This window comes from Mus musculus, chromosome 12 (assembly GCF_000001635.26).
Source record: "Mus musculus strain C57BL/6J chromosome 12, GRCm38.p6 C57BL/6J".
NCBI classification, from domain to species: domain Eukaryota; kingdom Metazoa; phylum Chordata; class Mammalia; order Rodentia; family Muridae; genus Mus; species Mus musculus.
The window spans coordinates 13,392,190-13,413,830 of NC_000078.6; the positions used below are offsets into that span (position 1 = coordinate 13,392,190).

The 21,641-nt window shown below is 39.8% G+C and overlaps 1 protein-coding gene across 7 annotated transcripts in view; it reads left to right on the forward strand.

Moving 5' to 3' along the window:
• Nbas (neuroblastoma amplified sequence) overlaps positions 1-21,641 on the forward strand; it is a 368,280-nt gene that overhangs the window by 123,089 nt on the left and 223,550 nt on the right. For all 7 annotated transcript variants that reach the window (XR_003950086.1, XM_011243895.2, XM_006515215.2 and 4 more), the window contains exons 30-33: positions 1,114-1,343; positions 13,185-13,297; positions 16,005-16,118; positions 21,339-21,452. Coding sequence is in view for 6 of the 7 variants with exons in the window: in XM_011243895.2 (XP_011242197.1) it covers positions 1,114-1,343; positions 13,185-13,297; positions 16,005-16,118; positions 21,339-21,452 (571 nt within the window). In the remaining variant the exon portion in view is untranslated. The remainder of the gene's footprint in view (positions 1-1,113; positions 1,344-13,184; positions 13,298-16,004; positions 16,119-21,338; positions 21,453-21,641) is intronic.

The following is a 21,641-nucleotide window of genomic DNA, read 5'->3' on the forward strand; positions in this document are numbered from 1 at the left end:
TTCTAGACACGCTTATTCCATGAAGTGAGTTCTCTTAGCAGATGTCACGATAAAGGCTTGTGTGATGTTTCCCACTCCCAGGAGAGTGGATGGTGAGGCAATGCCACAGAACCTGGGTGCTCTTCACATGGAGCAGGAGACAGCTCTTCTCCATGACATTGCTCTCATCTCATCAGTTTTCTCATGGTCTTCCTCCTCCCATGAATGCAGGAGAGAATGAATATCACATCAGCATTGTAAGCTTTGGGTCACATTAGTATTTCCTTGGCACAAGTAACCTTAAGGAATTAATTTTAAGTGAATCAGTGATGTGAGTATAACGAATTCTTACAAGTGTTTTTTAATTTTATTAAAATACACTTTAATAGCCGAGTTGGAAAGTCCTCGGTGCTCCATGGTATAGTTTTAATGTTTCTGTGCAAGTCTGTGTTTATAGTCTGACTCTTTCCTGAGTGAATTCAGATGAGGCTGAGGGAGCATCTTAGTAACACAATACTTGTCCACTGTACACACACCTGGATTTCACTCCTGCTCCCCATGGACGGAGACTATGAATTCCTCTGCTGTTATGCAATTGTGAATTATGTGTATCAGAGATGGTAGTCAAACATATGCTACATTAAGCAGAATGGATCTAGTTGAGAGTCAGGCAGTGCATCTAATAGTTGACTAGTGGATTTTCTTAATTGCTTATTTACTTTATTTATAGGCAATATATGTAATCCAGGTTAGCCGGGGCCTCGGTTATCCTTGCTGAATCTCTCAAGTACTGGGATTACTGGTGTGTGCCATCACACCAGCTTCAGTTCTAGTTTTAAATGGATGGACTTCACATACTTAAATCTTTACTGTGATGCCTTAAATAGCGCGTTTTATTTGCTTCATCCAGTGAAATTTCTATATAAGGTGCATTTCTCTTATTGAGGTGAAATTCACAGAACAGCTACTTCAACATAGACAGTGCATGCTTACTTAATACACACATGATGTCATGCAACCTCTAGTTCTAGGGTAGATACAGTTTCGATTTATTCCTTTTGAATTTCCAAGTCCTTGTTTTGTTGAACTGAGCCTCCCTTCTTTGTCAGTAACTCTGGGCTTTCTTTTTCCCAGATATTTACGGAGAGCCTTCTGTGCTCCAGTCGCCTGGAAAACATCCACCTTGCAGGGCAGATGATGCAGTGTAGCGCCTGTTTGGATAATCCTCCAGCTGGTGCGCTCCATAAAGGAAGAGCCCAGTACAGGGTCAGCTATGAGAGAAGCATCGACTTGGTTTTGGCTGCCAGCAGAGAGTACTTCAACTCTTCCACCAACCTCACTGACAGCTGCATGGATTTGGCCAGGTAGGACGCCTGTGTTCTGTGAGTGCTGGGTGCAGGTCCAAATGCAGATTATCTCAGTTGCATGTTATGTACACTGCATGGGGTGATGTTGTTTGCTGATCTACTATAGGGATACAGCAATGAATTATTAAATACCTGTATTCTCCCCCCTCCCCTTACTGGCATTTTTTTGGCTGAGTCATTTTGCTCATTATGTATAAGCCTTCTTTTCTTTTGTTAGTAGATGTTCATAGGTTCACCAGTACATTCAAGTTCTGAGATTTCAGTATTGTGGGCAGTGTTTATCTCCTTTGCATAGCATCGATTCCAAAGTCACTTACAGGTAGAAGTTTCTGGATTTTAAATTCAGTTCTTCTTTTGTCCTACACTTAGTTCATTCCTCTTCGATGACATGAGAAACAAGGTAGATTTCTGAGTTTTTGTAATCTAAGAACATTGCACCAATCTTGGGGGAAATTTTTTGAATTGAAATGAATAATTATAAAGTAGATCTTTTTAAAATCCAGAGTCCAGTAAAACTCATCCCCAAATATATATTACCTCTGAATGTTAAGTACTTCAGAAAAGTTTTTCCTATCAGTCTATTATTATTCTACTATTGTAAAAAATCCTGAGCTTTTACCCTCAAGCTTTGTAAGAGGTTTGAGACCCGAAGGTCATAGAAGAGGACCTTCCTCCTATGGCGAGATAGGAAGCCAGCAGGAAGCCCCAGTCTTAAGAGTTGTAGGTCTTCCTTTTAGTGGTCCTGTCATTGGTTCCCAGTCAACCTTCCTAGTGCTGCAACCACTTAATACAGTTCCCCATATTGTGGTAACCCCCATGAAATTATTTTGTTGCAACTTCATAATTGTAATTTTGCTACTGTTATGAATTCTGATGTAAATATCTGATATGCAACCTCTGCGAAAGGTTCCTTTGACTCCTAAAAAGATCATATCCCACAGGTTGACAACTGATGGTTTAGATAGTACTTTCCTGGGAACAAGCTAAGCTACTAAGTCATGAACCATAGAGAGACACAGTTTCATTCTTTGTAAACTGTGCCTTAGGTGTGCTTCTGTTTGCATTTCTCTGCCATCTGACTGTAACTCTGTTGAGCATCTTTTAGACCTAAAGGACTTTGGAAGTCCCAGTCTGCCCTGGTTTTCTTGGAGTTCTCCCTTTTAGACCATCCTAAGCTTTTTATCCTCCATTCTAGAAACACATTTTAAAATTTGCTTCCTATTATGAGGACAATAGGCATTATTTCTGACTTGAGCATTTCTTGTAACATCTGAAGTATTGTTTTTTGGTCAAAAAAAACAAGGAAAGCTGAGAATCTCCTTAGTATCCTATGACCCTGACTTTCCAATTCTATCCAAATCTTATCCTATCAGTCTATAAGAAATTCTGCACTTTGTTTCATTAAATTATTCACTCTTTATTTTAAGATGATGAAATATTCAAGCTTAATCATTTGGGCTTCACTTACTTTGTAAATACACTTGTAATTTTATAAAATGGAGACATTATCCATTTTTGTTATGACTTTTTTTTTTTATTAATGTATGTCAGTGTGTGACCTGAAGCATTACTGTGCTTCACAGCATTGAATGGTTGCACTTGATTTTTTCCTCCTCCTTCTGTCTGAATTTAGTTGATGTGATGGTTTGTATATTCTTGGACAAGGGAGTGGCACCATCTGGAGGTGGGGCCTTGATGGAATAGGTGTGACCTGGTTGGAATAGGTGCGCCACTGTGGGTGTGGGCTTAAGACACTCACCCCAGTTGCCTGGAAGTCAGTCTTCCACTAGCAGCCTTTGGATGAAGATGTAGAACTCTCAGCTCTGCCTGTGCCATGCCTGCCTGGTTACTGCCATGCTCCCACCTTGATAATAATAAACTGAACCTCTGAACCTGTAAGCCGTCCCCAATTAAATTTTTTTTTGTTTTGTTTTGTTTTGTTTTTTAATAAGACTTGCTGTGGTCATGGTGTCTGTTCATAGCAGTAAAACCCTAACTAAGACAGAAGTTGATACCAGGGACTCAGGTATTGCTGTGGTAGGCCTGACCATGCTTTTATTTGAAAGAATGTGGATTTTGGGACTTTGGATTTGGAAAGCAGTGGAATGCTTTAAATGGGGCTTAATGGGTCATCCTAGTAGGAATATGGAAGACTTTGTTGCTGGGAGCAATTTGAACTGTGTTGACCTGGCCCAAGAGATTTCCAAGGAGAAGAATTTCAGAATGTGGCATAAAGACTGTTTTTGTGGTATTTTGGTGAAGAATGTGGCTACTTTTTGCCCTTGCCTGAAAAGTCTGCCTGAGGCTGAGGTGAAGAGACTCAGATTAATTGCACTGACAAAGGAAGTTTCAAAAAAGCTCAGCAGAGACTTTGTTCTCTGGTTAAGTCTTATGAAGAGAAGTTTGAACAAGCATAGCAAGCTTAGAAAGGAAAAATATAAAATATATGGTTCGAGTATTAAAGGGGTACCAGGAAGTGAAATGGAGCAAAATCCTGTGTTCTAGGAAATAACATATTAAGGGTGTGGGACCTTGGGGCAAGATCCTACCCAGCTAAATTTAGATCCAGGCATGGTGGTACACACCTTTAATCCCAGGAGACTGGCATGCTGATCTCTGCATTCAAGGCCAATCTACAGAGCAAGATCCAGAATAGCTAAGTTTAGGCAGTGAAGGATTTGGAAAACAGAAAGCCAGTGACAATGTAATAGCACAAGCAGGTCATGTTCTAATTCCTGCCAGCAGCAGAACTCAGCAGCTTCAGCCATGTGGCTCTGGCTCTAGATTTAAGAATGGAACTACTGGGACAATTGATGCTGGTTAGCTGGAGCTAAGAAATTAGTAGTGATTATGAAGAGACCAGCATCACTGAGGTGAAATCTTCTGGGAAGTGTTTTCTGTGAGCACAAAGAAGCTTTGTTCCAGAGATAGCCAAGGTTGTACCTTGTGCTGCAGCTGGACTTGGTAATGTGTAAGAATCACCCAGGTGGTACTGGTTTTGAAGGCATGAAGTTGTCATGAAGAACAGCTGAGACTTGGCACTGTGAGAGGTCATGGAAGGCCATTGGAGAAGGTATAGCCTCAGCTGTAGTTATTGGCCCAGGACTGAAGGGGTCATGCAAAGGATTTGAGGCTTGGCACCATGAAGAGACCCTATGAGAGGCTATTGGTGAAGCCTAGTTGGAGTGGAACACCCAGTGTATTGGAGATGTCAGTACCATGGAATGATCACCAAGAATAGCACCCATAGTGGAGTGGATCAACCTGAGCTTAGAGTGCTACAGAGGGCAGAGCTGAAGAGGAGGAGCCCAAAAGATCAAGTGGAATCCCAGACACTGAAGCAACAAGCTGTAACATTGAAATTGCGTTGGATACTCAGAGCCACGGGATACATGCTGAGGAAAGCTGCTAACAGGGAGTGGAACCAGCCCAGGAGAAAGCAGTTTGTTGCAGTCAACAAAGATGAAGAAGGAGTGGAGATCTGAAGACTGCTTTGACGTCAGCCATGGAGATGCAGAGTTTGGAGTTTGCCCAGCTGGTTTCCTGCCTTGCTTTGGGGATTACAGTTAATTAGTTAGATGAATCTCAGAAGAGACCTTGAACTTTGGACTTTTAACATTGTTGAGACTGCTATAGACTATGAGGACTTTGAAAGTTGCACTAAATGCATTTGCCTTATGCTATGTTTAAGTATGGCCCCCATAGACTCATGTTTTTGAACAAGTCTATGAGAGCCAGGGAGTGGAATGTGATGGTTTGTATGTTCTTGGACCAGGGAGTGGCACCATCTGGAGGTGGGGCCTTGATGACTACTGTCACTAGTGTCAGTGGTGTGTCACTGTGGGTGTGGGCTTAAGACTCTCACCCCAGTTGCTTGAAAGTCAGTCTTCTACTAGCAGCCTTTGGATGAAGATGTAGAACTCTCAGCTCTGCCTGAGCCATGCCTGCTTGGTTACTGCTATACTCCCACCTTGATGATAATAAACTGAACCTCTGAACCTGTAAGCCGTCCTCAATTAAATGTTTTTTTTGTTTTGTTTTGTTTTGTTTTTATAAGACTTGCCCTGGTCATGGTGCCTGTTCACAGGAGTAAAACCCTAACTAAGACAGTTGGCTTCAGTTCTCCACTTTACAGTGCCGAGTTCTAGTAAAGCATGGGGTAATAGTCTTCTGATCCAGATGCCCGCGTGTCCACTAAGTCCCGGCTAGTCCACAGCCCTGCAACATCGGCCTCTTTTGGAAGTAGACGGGAGGGAGCTGTGGTGAGCCTCTGTGTGTGCCTTTTTATGTGTGCAAAGATGCAGCGTGTGCAGCCAAATGATAGTCTTTTTCTAGTGATCACTACCTTAATCCTTTAAGATAGAGTCTTTCACTGAACCTAGGGCTCAACAGTTTTTGGCAGTACTGACAACAACCAGCAGATCCCAGTGAATTTGATGCTGGCCCCCTCTAGTGTGCACTGCCCTCTAGCTCTAGGGCCACTGTGCCATGTACCCATGCATAGCTTTTCACGGGAATGCTGGGGATCAAGTTCTCATCCCTGTGCAGCAAACACTCACACCCGTGAGGCAGTTCCCCTTTACCCCTGAGGGTTCCTTTTCTCTGTTGTGATCTAAGTGCATTTGTAAGTGCTCAGAACTCTGGCTGCTATGTAGACAGTTTCGAGTAATTGGTAGGCAACAGGTAAACACATTATGAAAGTTTGTTATTGTTACCAGATGGTTCCAGCTTGTTTTCTGTTAGACACTGAAGTGCCTTTTCAGTAAGCATAATTGGCATTACTTGGACTTGTTTTGAAACCTATATCTAGTTGTAAATTTAACTTTTCATTGTTTATGGTGGTGTTTATCTTTTTATAGTTGTTTTTATAAAAGGAATCGAGGAGTTTGGGAGATTTTCAGTTGAGGATCTGAGGTTGGATCCCTAGTATCCATGTAAAAGAAACACAGTGGCATGAATCTGTACCCACTTTGTGGGGTGCGGTGGCTGAGAGGGACCACACAGGCAGATCTCTGGTGTTCTCTGGCGAGCCAGTTCAGGTTCAATGAGAAAACTTGTCTCGAACACTGAGGTTAAGATCAGCTGAGATAGCTGATGTCAGCCTCTGGCCTCAGTGTTAGTATACACACATATGAACAATGGACACACCCTCTGCTAACACAGGAACATTTAAGCTTGCCTGTTTTTGTTTAACTGCATTGCCCAGGTTTTCAGCTGTAACTTCTCATTATCATTTTCTCTGTTTTGAAGAGAGTGTTTATGTGCAGATGCATATGTGGTTGACTGACCTCCTAGACTAGAGTGATGAACAGTTGTAAGCCACCTGACATGGGTACTGGGAACTGAACTCCAGTTCTCTGGAAGAATAATAAGAGCTCTTAGATGCAGAGCCAACTCACTGGTCTTTCTGTCTGTCTGTCTATCTATCTATCTATCTATCTATCTATCTATCTATCTATCTACCCATCCATCCATCCATCCATCTATCCAATTCTTTTATGCTATCCTTTGAAAGACTAATTGCCATCATGATAAAAACTCTCGTATGCTTTGATGCTTTTCCTTTAATTTGCAAGCTCATTCACAAGTGGTTTCAGTATCTAGGTTCATTTTCCCAGTAGTTGCTTCATGTCTAGCAAAGGGAAAAACAATTTTTTCCCTAGTGTTATCTTACGTAAGAATTAGGTTTTTTCATTTCTTTCTTCACACTGTTATTGAACTTGTCAGAGTTCTTTAAAGTAGTTAGCAAATCTTTTTCTTTTTCTCTGGGGATACTATTTTTATTTCAAATGCTAGAAATATCAAGTAGCATAGCCTTTGAAATCCAGGTTGTGTTTGACCAATAACTTTTGGGCAGGAGTTTCTCAGATGACTATAAAATACTCTTGTGCCTTCACTGCCTCTCTTTCTATGCCAGAAGGATCCACTTTGACTTTCAGACGCTCCCATGTTGCATTGGACCCCATGTGTGTATGTTGTGTATATAGTTGTGGCTTGTGAGTTCCAAGACATTTATGTTTACCATGATATTTTATTTAGAAAATATATCTTCCATTCCTATTTCTTAACTAGCTTTTTCTTAGTGATTCAAAAGATGTGTGTGCTGTTCATGGCTTGTGCTGTAAGATCAAGAATCAACAAATGGGGGCCTCATAAAATTTCAAAGCTTCTATAAAGCAAAAGATACTGTCAATAAGACAAAAAGGCCACCAACAGATTGGGAAAGGATTTTTACCATTCCTAAATCTGATAGGGAATTAATATCCAATATATACAAAGAGCTCAAGAAGCTGGACTCCAGAAATTCAAATAGCCCCATTAAAAATGGGGTACAGAGCTAAACAAAGAATTCTCAACTGAGGAATACTGAATGGCTGAGAAGCACCTGAAGAAATTGTTCAATATCCTTAATCATCAGGGAAATGCAAATCAAAACAATCCTGAGATTCCACCTCACACTAGTCAGAATGGCTAAGATCAAAAATTCAGGTGGCAGCAGATGCTGGCGAGGATGTGGAGAAAGAGGAACACTCCTCCATTGTTGGTGGGATTGCAAGCTTGTACAACCACTCTGGAAATCAGTCTGGCGGTTCCTCAAAAAATTGGACATAGTACTACCGGAAGATCCAGCAATACCTCTCCTGGGCATATACCCAGAAGATGTTCCAATATGTAATAAGGACACATGCTCCACTATGTTCATACCAGCCTTATTTATAATACCCAGAAACTAGAAAGAACCCAGATGTCCCTCAACAGAGGAATGGATACAGAAAATGTGGTACATTTACACAATGGAGTGCTTCCCAGCTATTAAAAACAATGAATTTATAAAATTCTTGGGCAAATGGATGTATCTGGAGGATATCATCCTGAGTGAGATAACCCATTCACAAAAGAAGTCACTTGATATGCACTCAACTGATAAGTGGATATTAGCCTAGAAACTTAGAATACCCAAGATATAATTTGCAGAACACAAGAAAATCAAGAAGAGAGAAGACCAATGGGTGGATATTTCATTCCTCCTTAGAATAGGGAACACAATACCCATGAAAGGGGTTACAGAGACAAAGTTTGGAGCTAAGATGAAAAGATGGACTATCCAGAGACTGCTCCACTCGGGGATCCATCCCATAATCAGCCACCAAATCCAGACACCATTGCATATGCCAGCGAGATTTTGCTGAAAGGACCCTGATATAGCTGTCTCGTATGAGGCTATGCCAGTGCCTGGCAAACACAGAAGTGGATGCTCACAAACATCTATAGGATGGAACACAGGGCCCCCAATGGAGGAGCTAGAGAAAGCACCCAAGGAGCTGAAGGGAACTGCAACCCTATAGGTGGAACAACAATATGAACTAACCAGTATCCCCAGAGCTCGTGTCTCTAGCTGCATATGTAGCAGAAGATGGCCTAGTCAGCCATCATTGGGAAGAGAGGCCCCTTGGTCTTACAATCTTTATATGCCCAAGTACAGGGGAACACCAGGGCCAAGAAGTGGGAGTGGGTGTGTAGGGGAGCAGGGCAGGGAGGAGGGTATAGGGGGCTTTCGGGATAGCATTTCAGTTGTAAATGAAGAAAATAGCTAATAAAAAATTGAAACAAACAACAAAACAAAACAAAACAAAAAATTGTCTGTGCTGGATTGTTTTATGTCAACTTGACACAAGCTGCAGTCACTAGAGAAAAGAAAGCGCCTCAAACAAGAAAATGCCTGGTATGATCAGACTCTAGGCAAGCCGGCAGGGTGTTTTCTTCGTAATTGATACATGGTGCTGCCATCCCTGGCCTTAGTGGTCTTGGGTTGTATAAGAAGGCTGGCTGATCAAGCCATGGGGAGTAAGCCAGTGAACAGCATCCCTCCATTGCCTCTGCATCAGCTCCTGCCTCCAGGTTCTCACACTGTCCTAGCTTCTTTCAATGATAGGATATAATATCAAAGTTTAAGCCAAATAAACCCTTTTCTCGCCAAGGTGCTTTATGGTCATGGTGTTTTATCACAGCAATAGAAACCCTAATGAAGACAATATCCAAAGAAGACAAAGGATGTAAACTGTTAGTTTCCTTAACTTTGCTCCTCATTTGTCTTTAAAATTACCTTCTTGTGTGTCTTCCAAATGGTTTATTGTTATCTTGTACTTTTAAAAATAACTCATCCATTGTGTACACATAATTTTTACGTATTTCTTTCTTTGCTTGTATTCTATATTGAATATCTTTTATCTGATATGCAGATTAGCTTCATTATTTTTATTTTTTCAGTACTTTATTTTTAATTTAAAATAATATTGTTTTCTAAAGTTGCATACAATGTGTCCAAATCACATAGGTTCAAATAATGTTAGCTTCCATTTAATGCTTTATTGTATTTCTACTAAAAATAAAAATAAATGTACCACAATAATCATTGTAATGATTTTGGTGTATCATATGGAATATCTAATATTTTATATAAAAATGTATAAATTAAAAATTATAAATTATGATATAATTTAAGATACTTAATAACATTTGTTCAGTAAATTCAAAGAAATCACATGATAGAATAATATTTTATAATGAAAAATTTCAGATTAGTGTGACTTCACATTTTAAAGTAAAGTAAATCTGTTTTAGTGAATTACACAGTGGTGGCCTTCATTGTGCTTCACAGTCTATGGGCTCCATAGGACAGTGTGCTGAAAGGGACCATTGGAAAAGTAGACTCCTATGTGGTCATCACTAACTCTGTGGATCCACAAGGCCTTCAGGGAGGCATCATTTAGCACTTGTGTTCATAATACTAGGACTCAGTATGGACTCCCAGGAACTTGTGAGCGCATCTTTTATTGCAAAATACTGTGCTCAGAAAGGAACAAATGCCAACTCAAACAGAAGGACTTGTAATCAATCAATGATCCTTTTTGTGAAAACTCTACGGACCTCAATTCTTATTTTTTACAATAGTGTGCCTCCACAATCTTCATAAGCATCTATGGGCCACCATACCATTTCTCAGAAAGAAATCTCTTATGTGTGTGTGTGTGTAATATGTATTAAATGCTCATTTTCTCTCCCCATGTCATTAAAATAGATTCTTTTCTCATACAGTGAAACCTGATTACAGTTTCTGCTTCCTCTGCTCCTTTCTCCACTTCCCCTCCTATTTAGATCTGCTGCCTTTCTTTCTCTCACTAGAAAAGAACAGGGTTGCATGAGATAACCAATAAAACATAACAAAATAAAATATACTAAGAGAAAACAAAAATTATTACATAAAAGTTGGACAAGGCAAACTAACATAAGAAAAAGCGCCCAGTCTGAAGGCACACGATCAGAGACCCACTTGTTTACTTGCTTGGGAGTCCCATAAAATTATCCAACTGAAAGTTACCATTGGAGGTAACTAACTCAGAGGGCCTACTGCAGTCCTGCATAGGTCCTGCGCTTGCTGCTTCAGCTCTGAGTGTTGATATGCACTTTGCTTAGTTCATTATAGGACCTTGTTCTCCTAGTGTCCTTCATCTCCTCTGGCTGCCACACTCCTTCTGCCTCTCCACCTCCTCTTCAGTGGTGTTCCTTGAGCTTAAAGGGGAGAGATTTGATCGAGACATCCTATTTAGAGCTATGTGTTTCAAGGTCTCTCTCTTTTCATAATGGCTTGCTGTGGGTCTCTGTATTTGTTCTCATTGTTGCAGGGGAAAGCTTCTCTAAGGCTGGCTGAATAAAACACTGATCTGTGGGTAAAGGAGAATGTCAATAGGACTCGTTATTGTTTCTTCCTCCTCTTCCTCTTCCTCCTCCTCCTGCTCCTCCTGCTCCTCCTTTTTCTTCTTCCTCCTCTTTATCTTTTTCTTCTTTCCCCTCTTCTTCTTCCTCCTCTTCTTCTCCTTTTCCCTCTTTGTCTTTTTCTTCTGCCCCCTCCTCTTTCTTCCTCTTCTTCCTTATCCTTTTCTTCCTCCTCTTCCTCTTTCTTCTTCTTCCTCCTCTTTATTCTTTTTCTTTCCTCCTTCTAGTTTCCTCTTTCTTCTTATTCTTCTTCCTTCTACTTCCTCCCCCTCTTTCCCCTGCTCCCCCCTCCTACTTCTCATCAGTAGTATTTATCTTTATGCTAGGTTTCTGGTCTATCTAGTCTCTGGTTCTTGGTAACTCAAGCATTGTTGGATATAGGATCCATCTCAAGGAGTGTTCCTTTTTTTTATTGGTTATTTTATTTATTTACATTTCAAATGTTAGTCCCCTTCCTGGTTTTTCCTCCACAAATCTCCTTTCCTGTCTCCCCGTCCCCCTGCTTCTATGAGGGTCCCCCCCCCCACACCTATCCACCCACCCACCCCTCCCTCACTGCCCTAGTATTCCCCTATACTGGGGCATTGAACCTTCACAGGAGTGTACACAGTTGCCATGCTAGTAATTGCTGTGTCTCATAGGTGTTACATCTAGGTAAGCTTGTTTACTTGTGTCTCTCCCTTGCCAGCTTGCATAGTAGTTTTTGTACCATTTTTGTGGGCTTTGTAGAAGAATCCCACAGAGGCTTTCAGTTGAGATCCAGCTGCTGTTTGCCTCTCGGGTGGTGAAGGTCGACTGACTGTCTATATTGCTGCAGACACTGCACACTTAGAACATGTGACTCATATATATGCTCAGGCTGGATATGTCTTTTATATCTTATAGAATTTACTTTGTATCTAGTTTTTCCCTTTAAAACAAAAGAAATTTTAGCAATCTGGTAATGGACATATGTTAGCCTCTCTGTTGGATAAATTTCCAGTCTAGAATTCATGGATTCAAGGGTACATGCATTTAAAATGTTATAAAATTAGAGTCTGTAGTGATTACATTAGAATTAACAGAATATGTGGATGCTTAGAGATTTAAATCCTACAACTGTGCAAAGTCAAGATTAGCCTGTATTTGCCATTGAGTCATACCTGTGCCCTACCTGTCCTCCATATCTTCAGCTGGTGCTGTCTGTTGTCAGCATTAAATAGCCCTTGATTGCTACACATGTACCTTTAAAAAATAAGCTTATTCATTAAAGAAAGCATTTAAAGGGCATTTAAAATTTTTTTTTTTTGTTTTTTTGGGTTTTTTTTTTTTTTTTTGGATTTTCGAGACAGGGTTTCTCTGTATAGCCCTGGCTTTCCTGCAAGTCACTTTGTAGACCAGGCTGGCCTCGAACTCAGAAATCCACCTGCCTCTGCATCCCAAGTGCTGGGATTAAAGGCATGCGCCACCACACCCGGCATTAAAGGGCATTTTTAATAAATAAGAAAACAATAGAGTTGAAAGTATTCCACATAAACAGATATGAGGTGTGAAGGTCACATTAACCAGTACTGCACAGCAAGCTGCTGTCTCAAAGCAAACTGAGAAGTCACATTCATTTGTTGACCAGCAAATCACTTTTTTTTTTTTGCTATTTACATCAGTACTGCATTACCAATGGATTCTTCTTTGTTAGGAAAATGTAATGTGTGTAATTTTTTGGTCATTTCTCAAAGGATTCCAAATTGAGACAAATAAAGGCAATTCTGTTTTCTTAGATAGGAAGCCAGAATTCATCTGAATTCTATCTTAAAAAAGAAAACAAAATACCCAAATAAACAGAAACCAATCCCATTTTCAGGTCATTGTTGCCTTTGTCCTCATTAGTTAAAGTATCAGTAAGCCGAGTCATGCTGCATCACACCTGGGACCATTGGCACCTGTCACTGCTGTCACATCCCCTCACCCTCTGAGCCGGGTCTGACAGAGGTTGGGGAAATATGTGTCGGAGCACTTATTCAACATGAAAGGTGACATGAATGAATTTATGATAGTGCTTTTCAAAATCGATCTGGTTTTTTATAGGTGCTGCTTACAGCTTATAACGGACAGGCCGGCTGCCATTCAGGAGGAATTAGACCTCATTCAAGCCCTGGGGTATCTTGAAGAATTTGGGGTGAAGACCCTGCCTTTGCAAGGTGTGCCTTCTGCTTGGTATTACATTATTAACTTTACAATAAGAAGTATTTCTTCTTATTGTCTTGGAATGAAAGAGTAACTTTGGTAATCTAAATTCATTAGTAATAGACTCTATTGCCTTTTTTTTTTACAGTGAAATATCAAGTAGAATCATTTTGCTATGAATTAAAAAATCTTGTTTATAACCTTTAAAGAAATATTAAGAACAATGTACAGAAATAAAATTTTCCTCAGATTCTCAGAGAATTTCCTATTATGCATATTAATAGGCATAACCCAAGTACCTAAATTATATGGCAGAAAAAGAGCCATGAAATATGTCATTAAAAATCATTGACATGTGTAAAGCGTTTAAAGTCGTCGGGATGTATTCACCAGAGTCTGATGGGCATGTGATGACTAAGAGGCACAAGATCAATTCATGAGGCATTTCTAAGCTTAAAAGCTGCAATGGTGATCCTGAGAAGATGCAGTAAAAGAATAGAAAAATAACTCAGGAGGCTATGAGAACTTGGTGAACAGGCAGTTTCTTGTCCAGCAGACAGAAGCAACAGCAACGCCAAATATTACAGAGCTCAACTCAGATCTCTCTCTCTTGCTCTCTCTTTCTCCCTCACTCCCCTCTCTCTGTATGCATATATACACACACGTACACATGAGGCCACTGAATTTGTAGTGAAGTAAGCTTTGACAGCCCCCATAGTACATCAGACATCTTTATGTATTTTACTCAGAATTAAGTCTGGTTATTAGGATTGATATTTATTAATATGAATATGAGTTGAATACAAAGTACCTCTCTAGTTATTAAGATAATGATCATACAGGTAAAAACTATTTGCCAGAAGTTTTATTTGGCTACTAAATAAAAATTATTTCTAAATGAAAAAAAAAAAGAAATAACAATAATAACATTGGCTAAAACCAAAAATAGATACTTGATATTTTGTTGATGACAGTTGCAGATTTATTTTAGTTTTGGCAAATACTTACTCCTGTATTTTAATTTCATAGATTATTAACTAACTTCCTTTCCTCTATGCTAGACTCAAAGTTACAAGAGAAAATTCTTACTTAGAACTTAATTGCTGCTGAAGTCTTCATGTTGCCTAAATGTAACGTTGGAGCCATTCATACAGGCATTGGTCACACAGTCGTCCTGTGTACCTACAGTGTGTTGATGGGACATTGTAACCCTCTAATCCAGTGGTTCCCAAGCCTTCCAATGCTGCCACCCTTCAGTAAAGCTCCTCTTGTTGTGCTGATCCCAACCATAAAGTTATTTTCATTGCTACTTCGTATCTGTAATGTTGCTACAGTTATGAACCCTAAATATCTGATATTTCTGATGGTCTTAAAGGGGTGGTGTCCCACAGATTGAGAACCACTGGTATAAGCATTGCTCACACAGCTTGTCTCGGTACTTTACACTGTGAGGGTGGTGTATTGCAACATTCCAGACTTTAGCTGACCATTGCAGGTAAGTGGGTCTTGGATTTTCATTATGTTCAAATGCAGGACTCCAGGCCCCTGAGTGAAGAAAATGGTTGCCTGAGGAGCCGTGAACTGCGGGCCACTGGCTTCTTTACTACCGTCCTTAACTCAAAAACTGGTTGGGAAATATAGCTGAATTCATCTGTGTTTTTTGATGTTTCCACCATAGTTTCCTTTCCCCTTTAAAAAATGTAACATAGGAGCAGAAACCTCAGTTCTTTGAGGTACTAGTGACCTCGTTCCTTGAGTCTTTTCCCCCTGTGCTGTTAGCATTGAATGAGCTATATAAGAATTTACAATGGACGTAGAGATAAAGACGAAAGTCACAGACAAAATTTAAGGAGTTGAGATAAATTCAGGTCCTACCTTTTTTTCATTGATCTTTGTTAAAGTATCCGAAGCCCTCTGTGCCCCAGTTTCTTCCCTTGGGGATAATAACCTATTTATAAGGCTTGGCTTAGTATGGTAGTTACATATAAGTCAGTGCCTGAGACACAGTTCTTCTCTATTTTATGTACTTGCTGTTACAGTTGTCATAGTTACTGTAAGCCAGCTGCCTAGACAATGCCATCTTCTTTGTCCTCAATACTCTGAGCAAGAACCACTTACCACAGGGGCACACTTTATGGCCTTTTCCCCTTTAACCATTCTTTGTTCTATGATTTGAACTGCTTGATCTGGGGTTTCATTTTCCTGAATGCTAGTTTAAGTGGGGACACTGGGCTTAGCCATGGGAGAATTGGAACATGGTACACTTGTGAACCTCCTGTTCTCCAGCCTTGGGTGAGGTTGAGTTAAAATGTGGCTTTGTGAAGCCAAATTTAATGGCACATGCCTGTAAACTCAGCACTCAGGAGGCAGCCAGGAAGATACTTGAATAACTATGCAATCAGGGCTACTTAGTGAGAAGCTGTCTACACACACACACACACACACACACACACACACACACACACACACACACACACATACACACATACACTCAAATTTATTTTGAACATAGTCTGCAACTATGAGATGAGTTCTTACCAGTTCAGGCTGTACTCAAATATATGATCCTCCTGTCTTAGCATCAGCCCTGTTGGGTTACAAGGGCTGCATACCACCGTAACAACCGGTTTGATACTAATAAGTTCATTTTGTCCTTTACATGTGAACATTCATGACAACTCTTTTGTATGTTCATGAAGTTCTTCAATGTCTGTTTTATAGTACGCTTGTGTTCTGACCGAATCAGTCTCATCAAGGAGTGTGTTTCCCAGTCCCCCACATGCTACAAACAGTCAGCCAAACTGCTAGGCCTTGCTGAGTTGCTGAGAGTTGCAGGTAAGCCTTTTGAAAGCTAAACTCCTATGTTGTTTTTCACATCAGCCTGTGTGAGCATCAGGAGTAGTTTAATTGTACCAGAAGAACATTATTTTGACCAAGAAGTAATGTTGTCTACGATCTTGGCATGTGATAAAAGTGTGTATTTGTACTGAAGTTTTGGGAAAACCAGCTTCCCTTGAAATGAAACAAACTTCCTCAGGGGGTGTGGTTGTAAAACCAGCAGACGTCATTGTTACCTTCAAGGGAGAGAGCAAGCGCCAGTGTGGAGCAGCTGTCCCAGACAGTTAGACTAGACTGAGTTTGGTAGTTCTGAAAAACTTGTTAGAACATTTTATGCACTTACTATTTTGCAAAATATTCATACATATTTTTCTCATTCAGTTTTCTCCTGAGTAGTCTCAGTGGTGGTCATCTTTCCAATTTATAAGAGAAACTCAGGAGCACAGAGGTTAAACATGTTACTTACCAGTTTGAAATAGGAGACTTACTTTTAAGGAAAATCTTCAACTCTACATTTCATGCTCTATTAACCACAGTGGTCCTACGTGCCAAACAATCTTAGTGCTAGTTTTATATTTTTACTTTTGATATATATCAGTTTCTGTGAGAATAATTATTGGGTATTTTGTTTCATAAACAATGGTTTGAATTTGTTGCAGTCGACACCATGGGATGAATGGTTTCAAAATTAAAGGGAATTTATAGTTATTTCTAGCCATTCATTGTATTTAGTAGACACATAGGTTAATATTTTGAACTCCCAATAAATAGAACTGTTAATACCTTTACTTCTAGAAAATATGTGTCACGTTTCAACTTAAAAAGAGAAAAGCATATATCAATTTTGCAGATTTGCAACATCCTTGAGGCCATACATCATTGTGAGGCATTGTGGGCCACTTGGAAGAACACTGAGTGTAGACTCAGAAAAATGGTTTGATCCTGATATTGTGTGTGTATGCGTGTGTGTATGTGGTATATACTTGTAAGCTTTATTTATCTAGTTATCACATCTAGGAGACAGGAAAGCTATTTCCTTTTATCATCCATAGTCTAACAATAAGAGCCCCAGCTGGGTGCATGTGCAGAAAAGCTCTTTGAACAAGAAGGATGGAATTCATGAGGACTCAGCCTTTATAGGTGCCCCTATTAAGACCAGTGTCTTGTTTTGTTTTGACATATAACTGAATGGACCTGGTAACCTTCATTTGGTTCTCCTAGGAGAACATCCTCCTGAGGATACAGTAACAGCATGTACGGTACATCAACTCTCTTCTTTATTGCAGCCACTTTTGTTCTATAAGTTCATCTCAACTTGACTACATTGCACTTTCCAAACTTTCATGAAGTATCTGTATTTAATATTACAACTAAAAGCAGAATTAATGAGGCATAATGATATATATATATATATATATATATATATATATATACATATATATATGCATATATATGTGTGTGTACATATATATAATTTGTTCAACATATTTATACCGTGAGCTATGTGCATTTACATAAAAGTAGCTAGCAGGTATGTAATTCAGTGACATTTCCATCTGAGCCTACCATTTGTCCCCATTGCCACAGCCTTTGCAGGTGAGGTGTGATGATAAAGGTATGGCTCATGTCCTGAGTACAGTATCATGAGGCAGTGCTAAAGTCCATCATGCTGCTGAAACCCACATGCAATTAAAACTCAGAAATTGCTCATTTCTGGAATTTCTTTACTTGATAGTTTTGAAACTTATAAAAGATACTGTGGGTAGGAGAGAGTCATTCTAAGTAACAAAGACCATTTCATTGTCAGGGGTAGAGGGCCACTCTGTCCCTTTCAAGTCAGGGAACATAAAGCTAACTGCAGACATGTTTTACATTGTACTTGAGTACTCAGATCTGTCTGTCTCAGTACCACTAATATTCTCTAGACAGACCATCTGAATGGGTAGTCCTGTTATATACCCCAGCCTGTGTTCTCATTAAGATCTTCCTTTGTCAGCCTCCCAGATGTTGACTGACACATAAGCAATTCATAGCTGGGTGTGGTTCTTTCATAGTTCCCCATCAGCCCCCACCTTCCTGTCTATTCTTCTGCAGAATTTACTTGCTTAACCACAGTTTCTAGGCACCAGTCCAAGGCCTGCTCTTGACTGTATGGAGTTTTGAATTACCTGCTCAGGTTTTAACTTTCAGCTAGTAACTCTGAACTTCCTGATTGCTATTTGACTCATCTTCACATAAAATTTATTAACAACAATTATTTCAGCTTCATTCTTTAATATTATCCCTGATCCTTTTTATGTGTGCCTTACAGGGAGTGAGGAGGATCTCTCTTAGCTGGGTTTTTAGCCTGGCACTTTCTTCAATGCCTTCTCCTGTTGTCTTGTGTTTCTTCTCTGTTTGGATGTTGTGCGATGGCACTCGGTGGCTTCTGTGTGTTCCAACTCATTCATCACACGCTCACAGATGTGGCTGTTCAAGTCACTCAGCATGGGATTTATTAATTTTAGATTAGAGAAGAAAATTAATGCATAAAGGTATGGAACATGTAAAGTTATTGGAGCATTGGGGAGGTTCAGACTGGAGGATTTTGAGTTGGAGGCCAGTTTTGCCTACATAATGTCACTGTCATCTGTTTTTTTAAAAAGGTATAAAAAGAGAAGGAATAGACAGAATCCCTTGCTTGCTTTATTACTCATGTTTCTATGAAAGAAGCGAAGTGAGTATAACCTGAGAGACAGCTGCTCCCTGTACAAGGTTGGCTTCTGCTACCCTGAGGTGTATTAGTTGAGTCTGAAATTAACATGGCAGTCTAAGGCAATTAGGAGCTTGTCTGGTTCCACACAAATGACTTAAAACCAATGAGCATAGGGAGCTTTTAGCCCTTCACACCCACCCACTCACTTGGGTATCCTTCCCTGTGACTCCACCAGCTTCCCAACACTATTCAGGCGGAGCCTTTTCACTTAGCTTTCAGGGGCTTGCACATTGTCTTCAAGAATGAGATTACTGTTTGGAACCTAGCTAAGACACAGGAGAAAAAATACGCCTGGGTCTTTTGCTTTTGTGTTTACTGTCCATAAATGCAGACATTTCAAGAGCATTGGGTAGAAAATGGGTTTTGTATTAATGGTGGTATGTGCACTTGCTTATATGTGTAGGTGTCATTAGTCTGGGCTGGGCTTCAAGGTGAAAGTGTGGCAGGCTCTGTGTCAATGGACTGGGTGTTTCTAAGATGCTGCTTTGTTCACTTGCTAGGGCTCCCCCATGCATCTTGTTAAACTTGCACTTACTTTCTTTTAGTTAAACTGTCTTTCTATGGGGATTTGTCTCAAACAAGAATTATTAAAAGTAGAGGGAAGATTGTATTTTCTTTTTAAAATGAAATCGAGCATGACATTACCCAGCATCTGGGTAACTGTTAATTTCCGTGTGCTACGAATACTTGATCTATCCAGTACCAAAATCAGTGTGTGTCAATTTTTAATATATTTAAAGTCAAACATTATATATGATTTCTTGTTGATTTATACTTTCTTTTATACTACTACCTTTCAGGAAAACAGACAAAAATGTCATGTAATTTAGCTGGTTTTCTTAGGGGTGACGTGGGGTGAAACTCTGTTAGAACAGTACTTTTGACACTTGTAAGTAGCATGAAAGCTTTTTTATTTAGTGGAGTATATAACTGACGTTTTTATAATGAGCCTGGCTTGAACTATACTAACTTCCTCGTTATCATTACAGTTATAGTGTGTATGTAGTTGAACTGAACATAAAAGATTTTTAAAATAATAGCAAGTTTTCATTAAGATAATAGAAAAAATTTCCTTGCCATTTTTGATATACCTATGTCTGCATTACTGAGATATATGCATACTATTTTTTAAAAAGGTTTTAATATTTGCCAAATGTTGATGGAGACTATGCCAAACTTTTGCTTTAGGGTTGGGTTGCTGTACTGAGTTTTTTGTTGTAGGAAGGTTAATAGGCTTCTTAAAAGCTAAATGGAGACACATTAAAATTGTATAACATTGTAATACATTTATATCAGCAGATAGCATCATGAATCAGGCAGAATCAAGCCTGGATCGATTCAGGTCCCACAGAATAAAAGAGGAAAACTATTGTAAGGTGTTTAAGAAAATAGACAAAAATAGAAAAAAAATTGGTTGAAGCAGAAATAGCATATTTAGATGTTAATTGGCAGCTATGCTTACTGTCCTTGATTAATAGAGTCCTAGACCAGAGACTCAGCTCTGAGGATATCTACATATTAGGTTTGACTACCTGTCCCCAGACCAAAAATGGTAATGGTAAAGAAAAAATTGGAAAGGAATTTGGCTCTCTGTAGGTAACCCGATGCTGCCAAGAGGAATGATGGTGTTAGTGCTGTATCCTAGGGAAACATCCAGAGCCCTAGATCTGCAGGAGGGGAGAGGCATCGGAGACAGAAAGCGTGTGCTCAGTCCGCCAGGCTCGGCCTGGCTGGCCATTGTGCTCGGACTGATCCAGGGGGCCTTTAACTCCGTACCACAGTCACTGCTGCTTGGGGACAGATCCAACTTCCACCAGCGGCTTATCCATTAGACCTGTTGTTTCTGGAACCTGAGGTGACAGAAAGACAAAATGACTTCAGATGAAGGAGATGGATGCAAAAAGGAGGCAGAGAAGCCGATGTTTATCACGCTTTTAGGTGCTTACTGGACATTTGCAGGCCCAGGAAAGAGATGGTGCTTTTAGCAAAAACCTGACCTTAAGTTCTGTGAGTTTTACTCGGTGGGTAGGTAGTGGTGTGTGATTGTCTCTGCTAAGGTTTTCATGTTCTAATATGCTTTGTACTCATTTGTTTGTTTCTGAAATATGTATTTTTAAATACAAGAAATATGCCAACATTTTAAAAAGATAAATTCAAAACAAAATTTCTCTAATATAGTTTGTATAATCACTGAGTGCTTGGTCACTCCCAGTATTGAATTCCTTATTTTTTTTTTTTTTTGGTTCTCTTGAGAACTGATATTAATCTATGATCTCTTCCAAGTCCTGGGGGGGATTTCCATGCATAAAAAGTAGATTAGAAACTCAAAAATTATTGTAACCTTTATCCTCCAATCATTAAAAATCAGTCTTCTGTTTGCCTTGTGGATTTGAGACTTTGTGTTAATGCTGCTGATGAGTTGAGGCTGTTCTAATCATCAAGTCATCTGTCCCTGTGTACAGGTGAAGACCCAGAAGGAAGGCGTGGGCAGGTCCTGATCCTGTTAGTGGAGCAAGCACTCCATGTGCATGACTACAAAGTAGCCAGTATGTACTGTCAGCAGCTGATGGCCGCAGGTGAGTGCACAGCTTCCACTTTACTCATCCTCTCGACGTGGCAAATAATGGAAAGGGCTCTGCTGAAATTAGTCAGCCTGACTGGCAAGCAAGGCACATGTTTGCTTAAGATACATTTTGTTAGTAGCAAGCGTGTATGTTGTGTGTGTATGTATGTGTGTGTATGTATGTGTGTATGTATATATATAT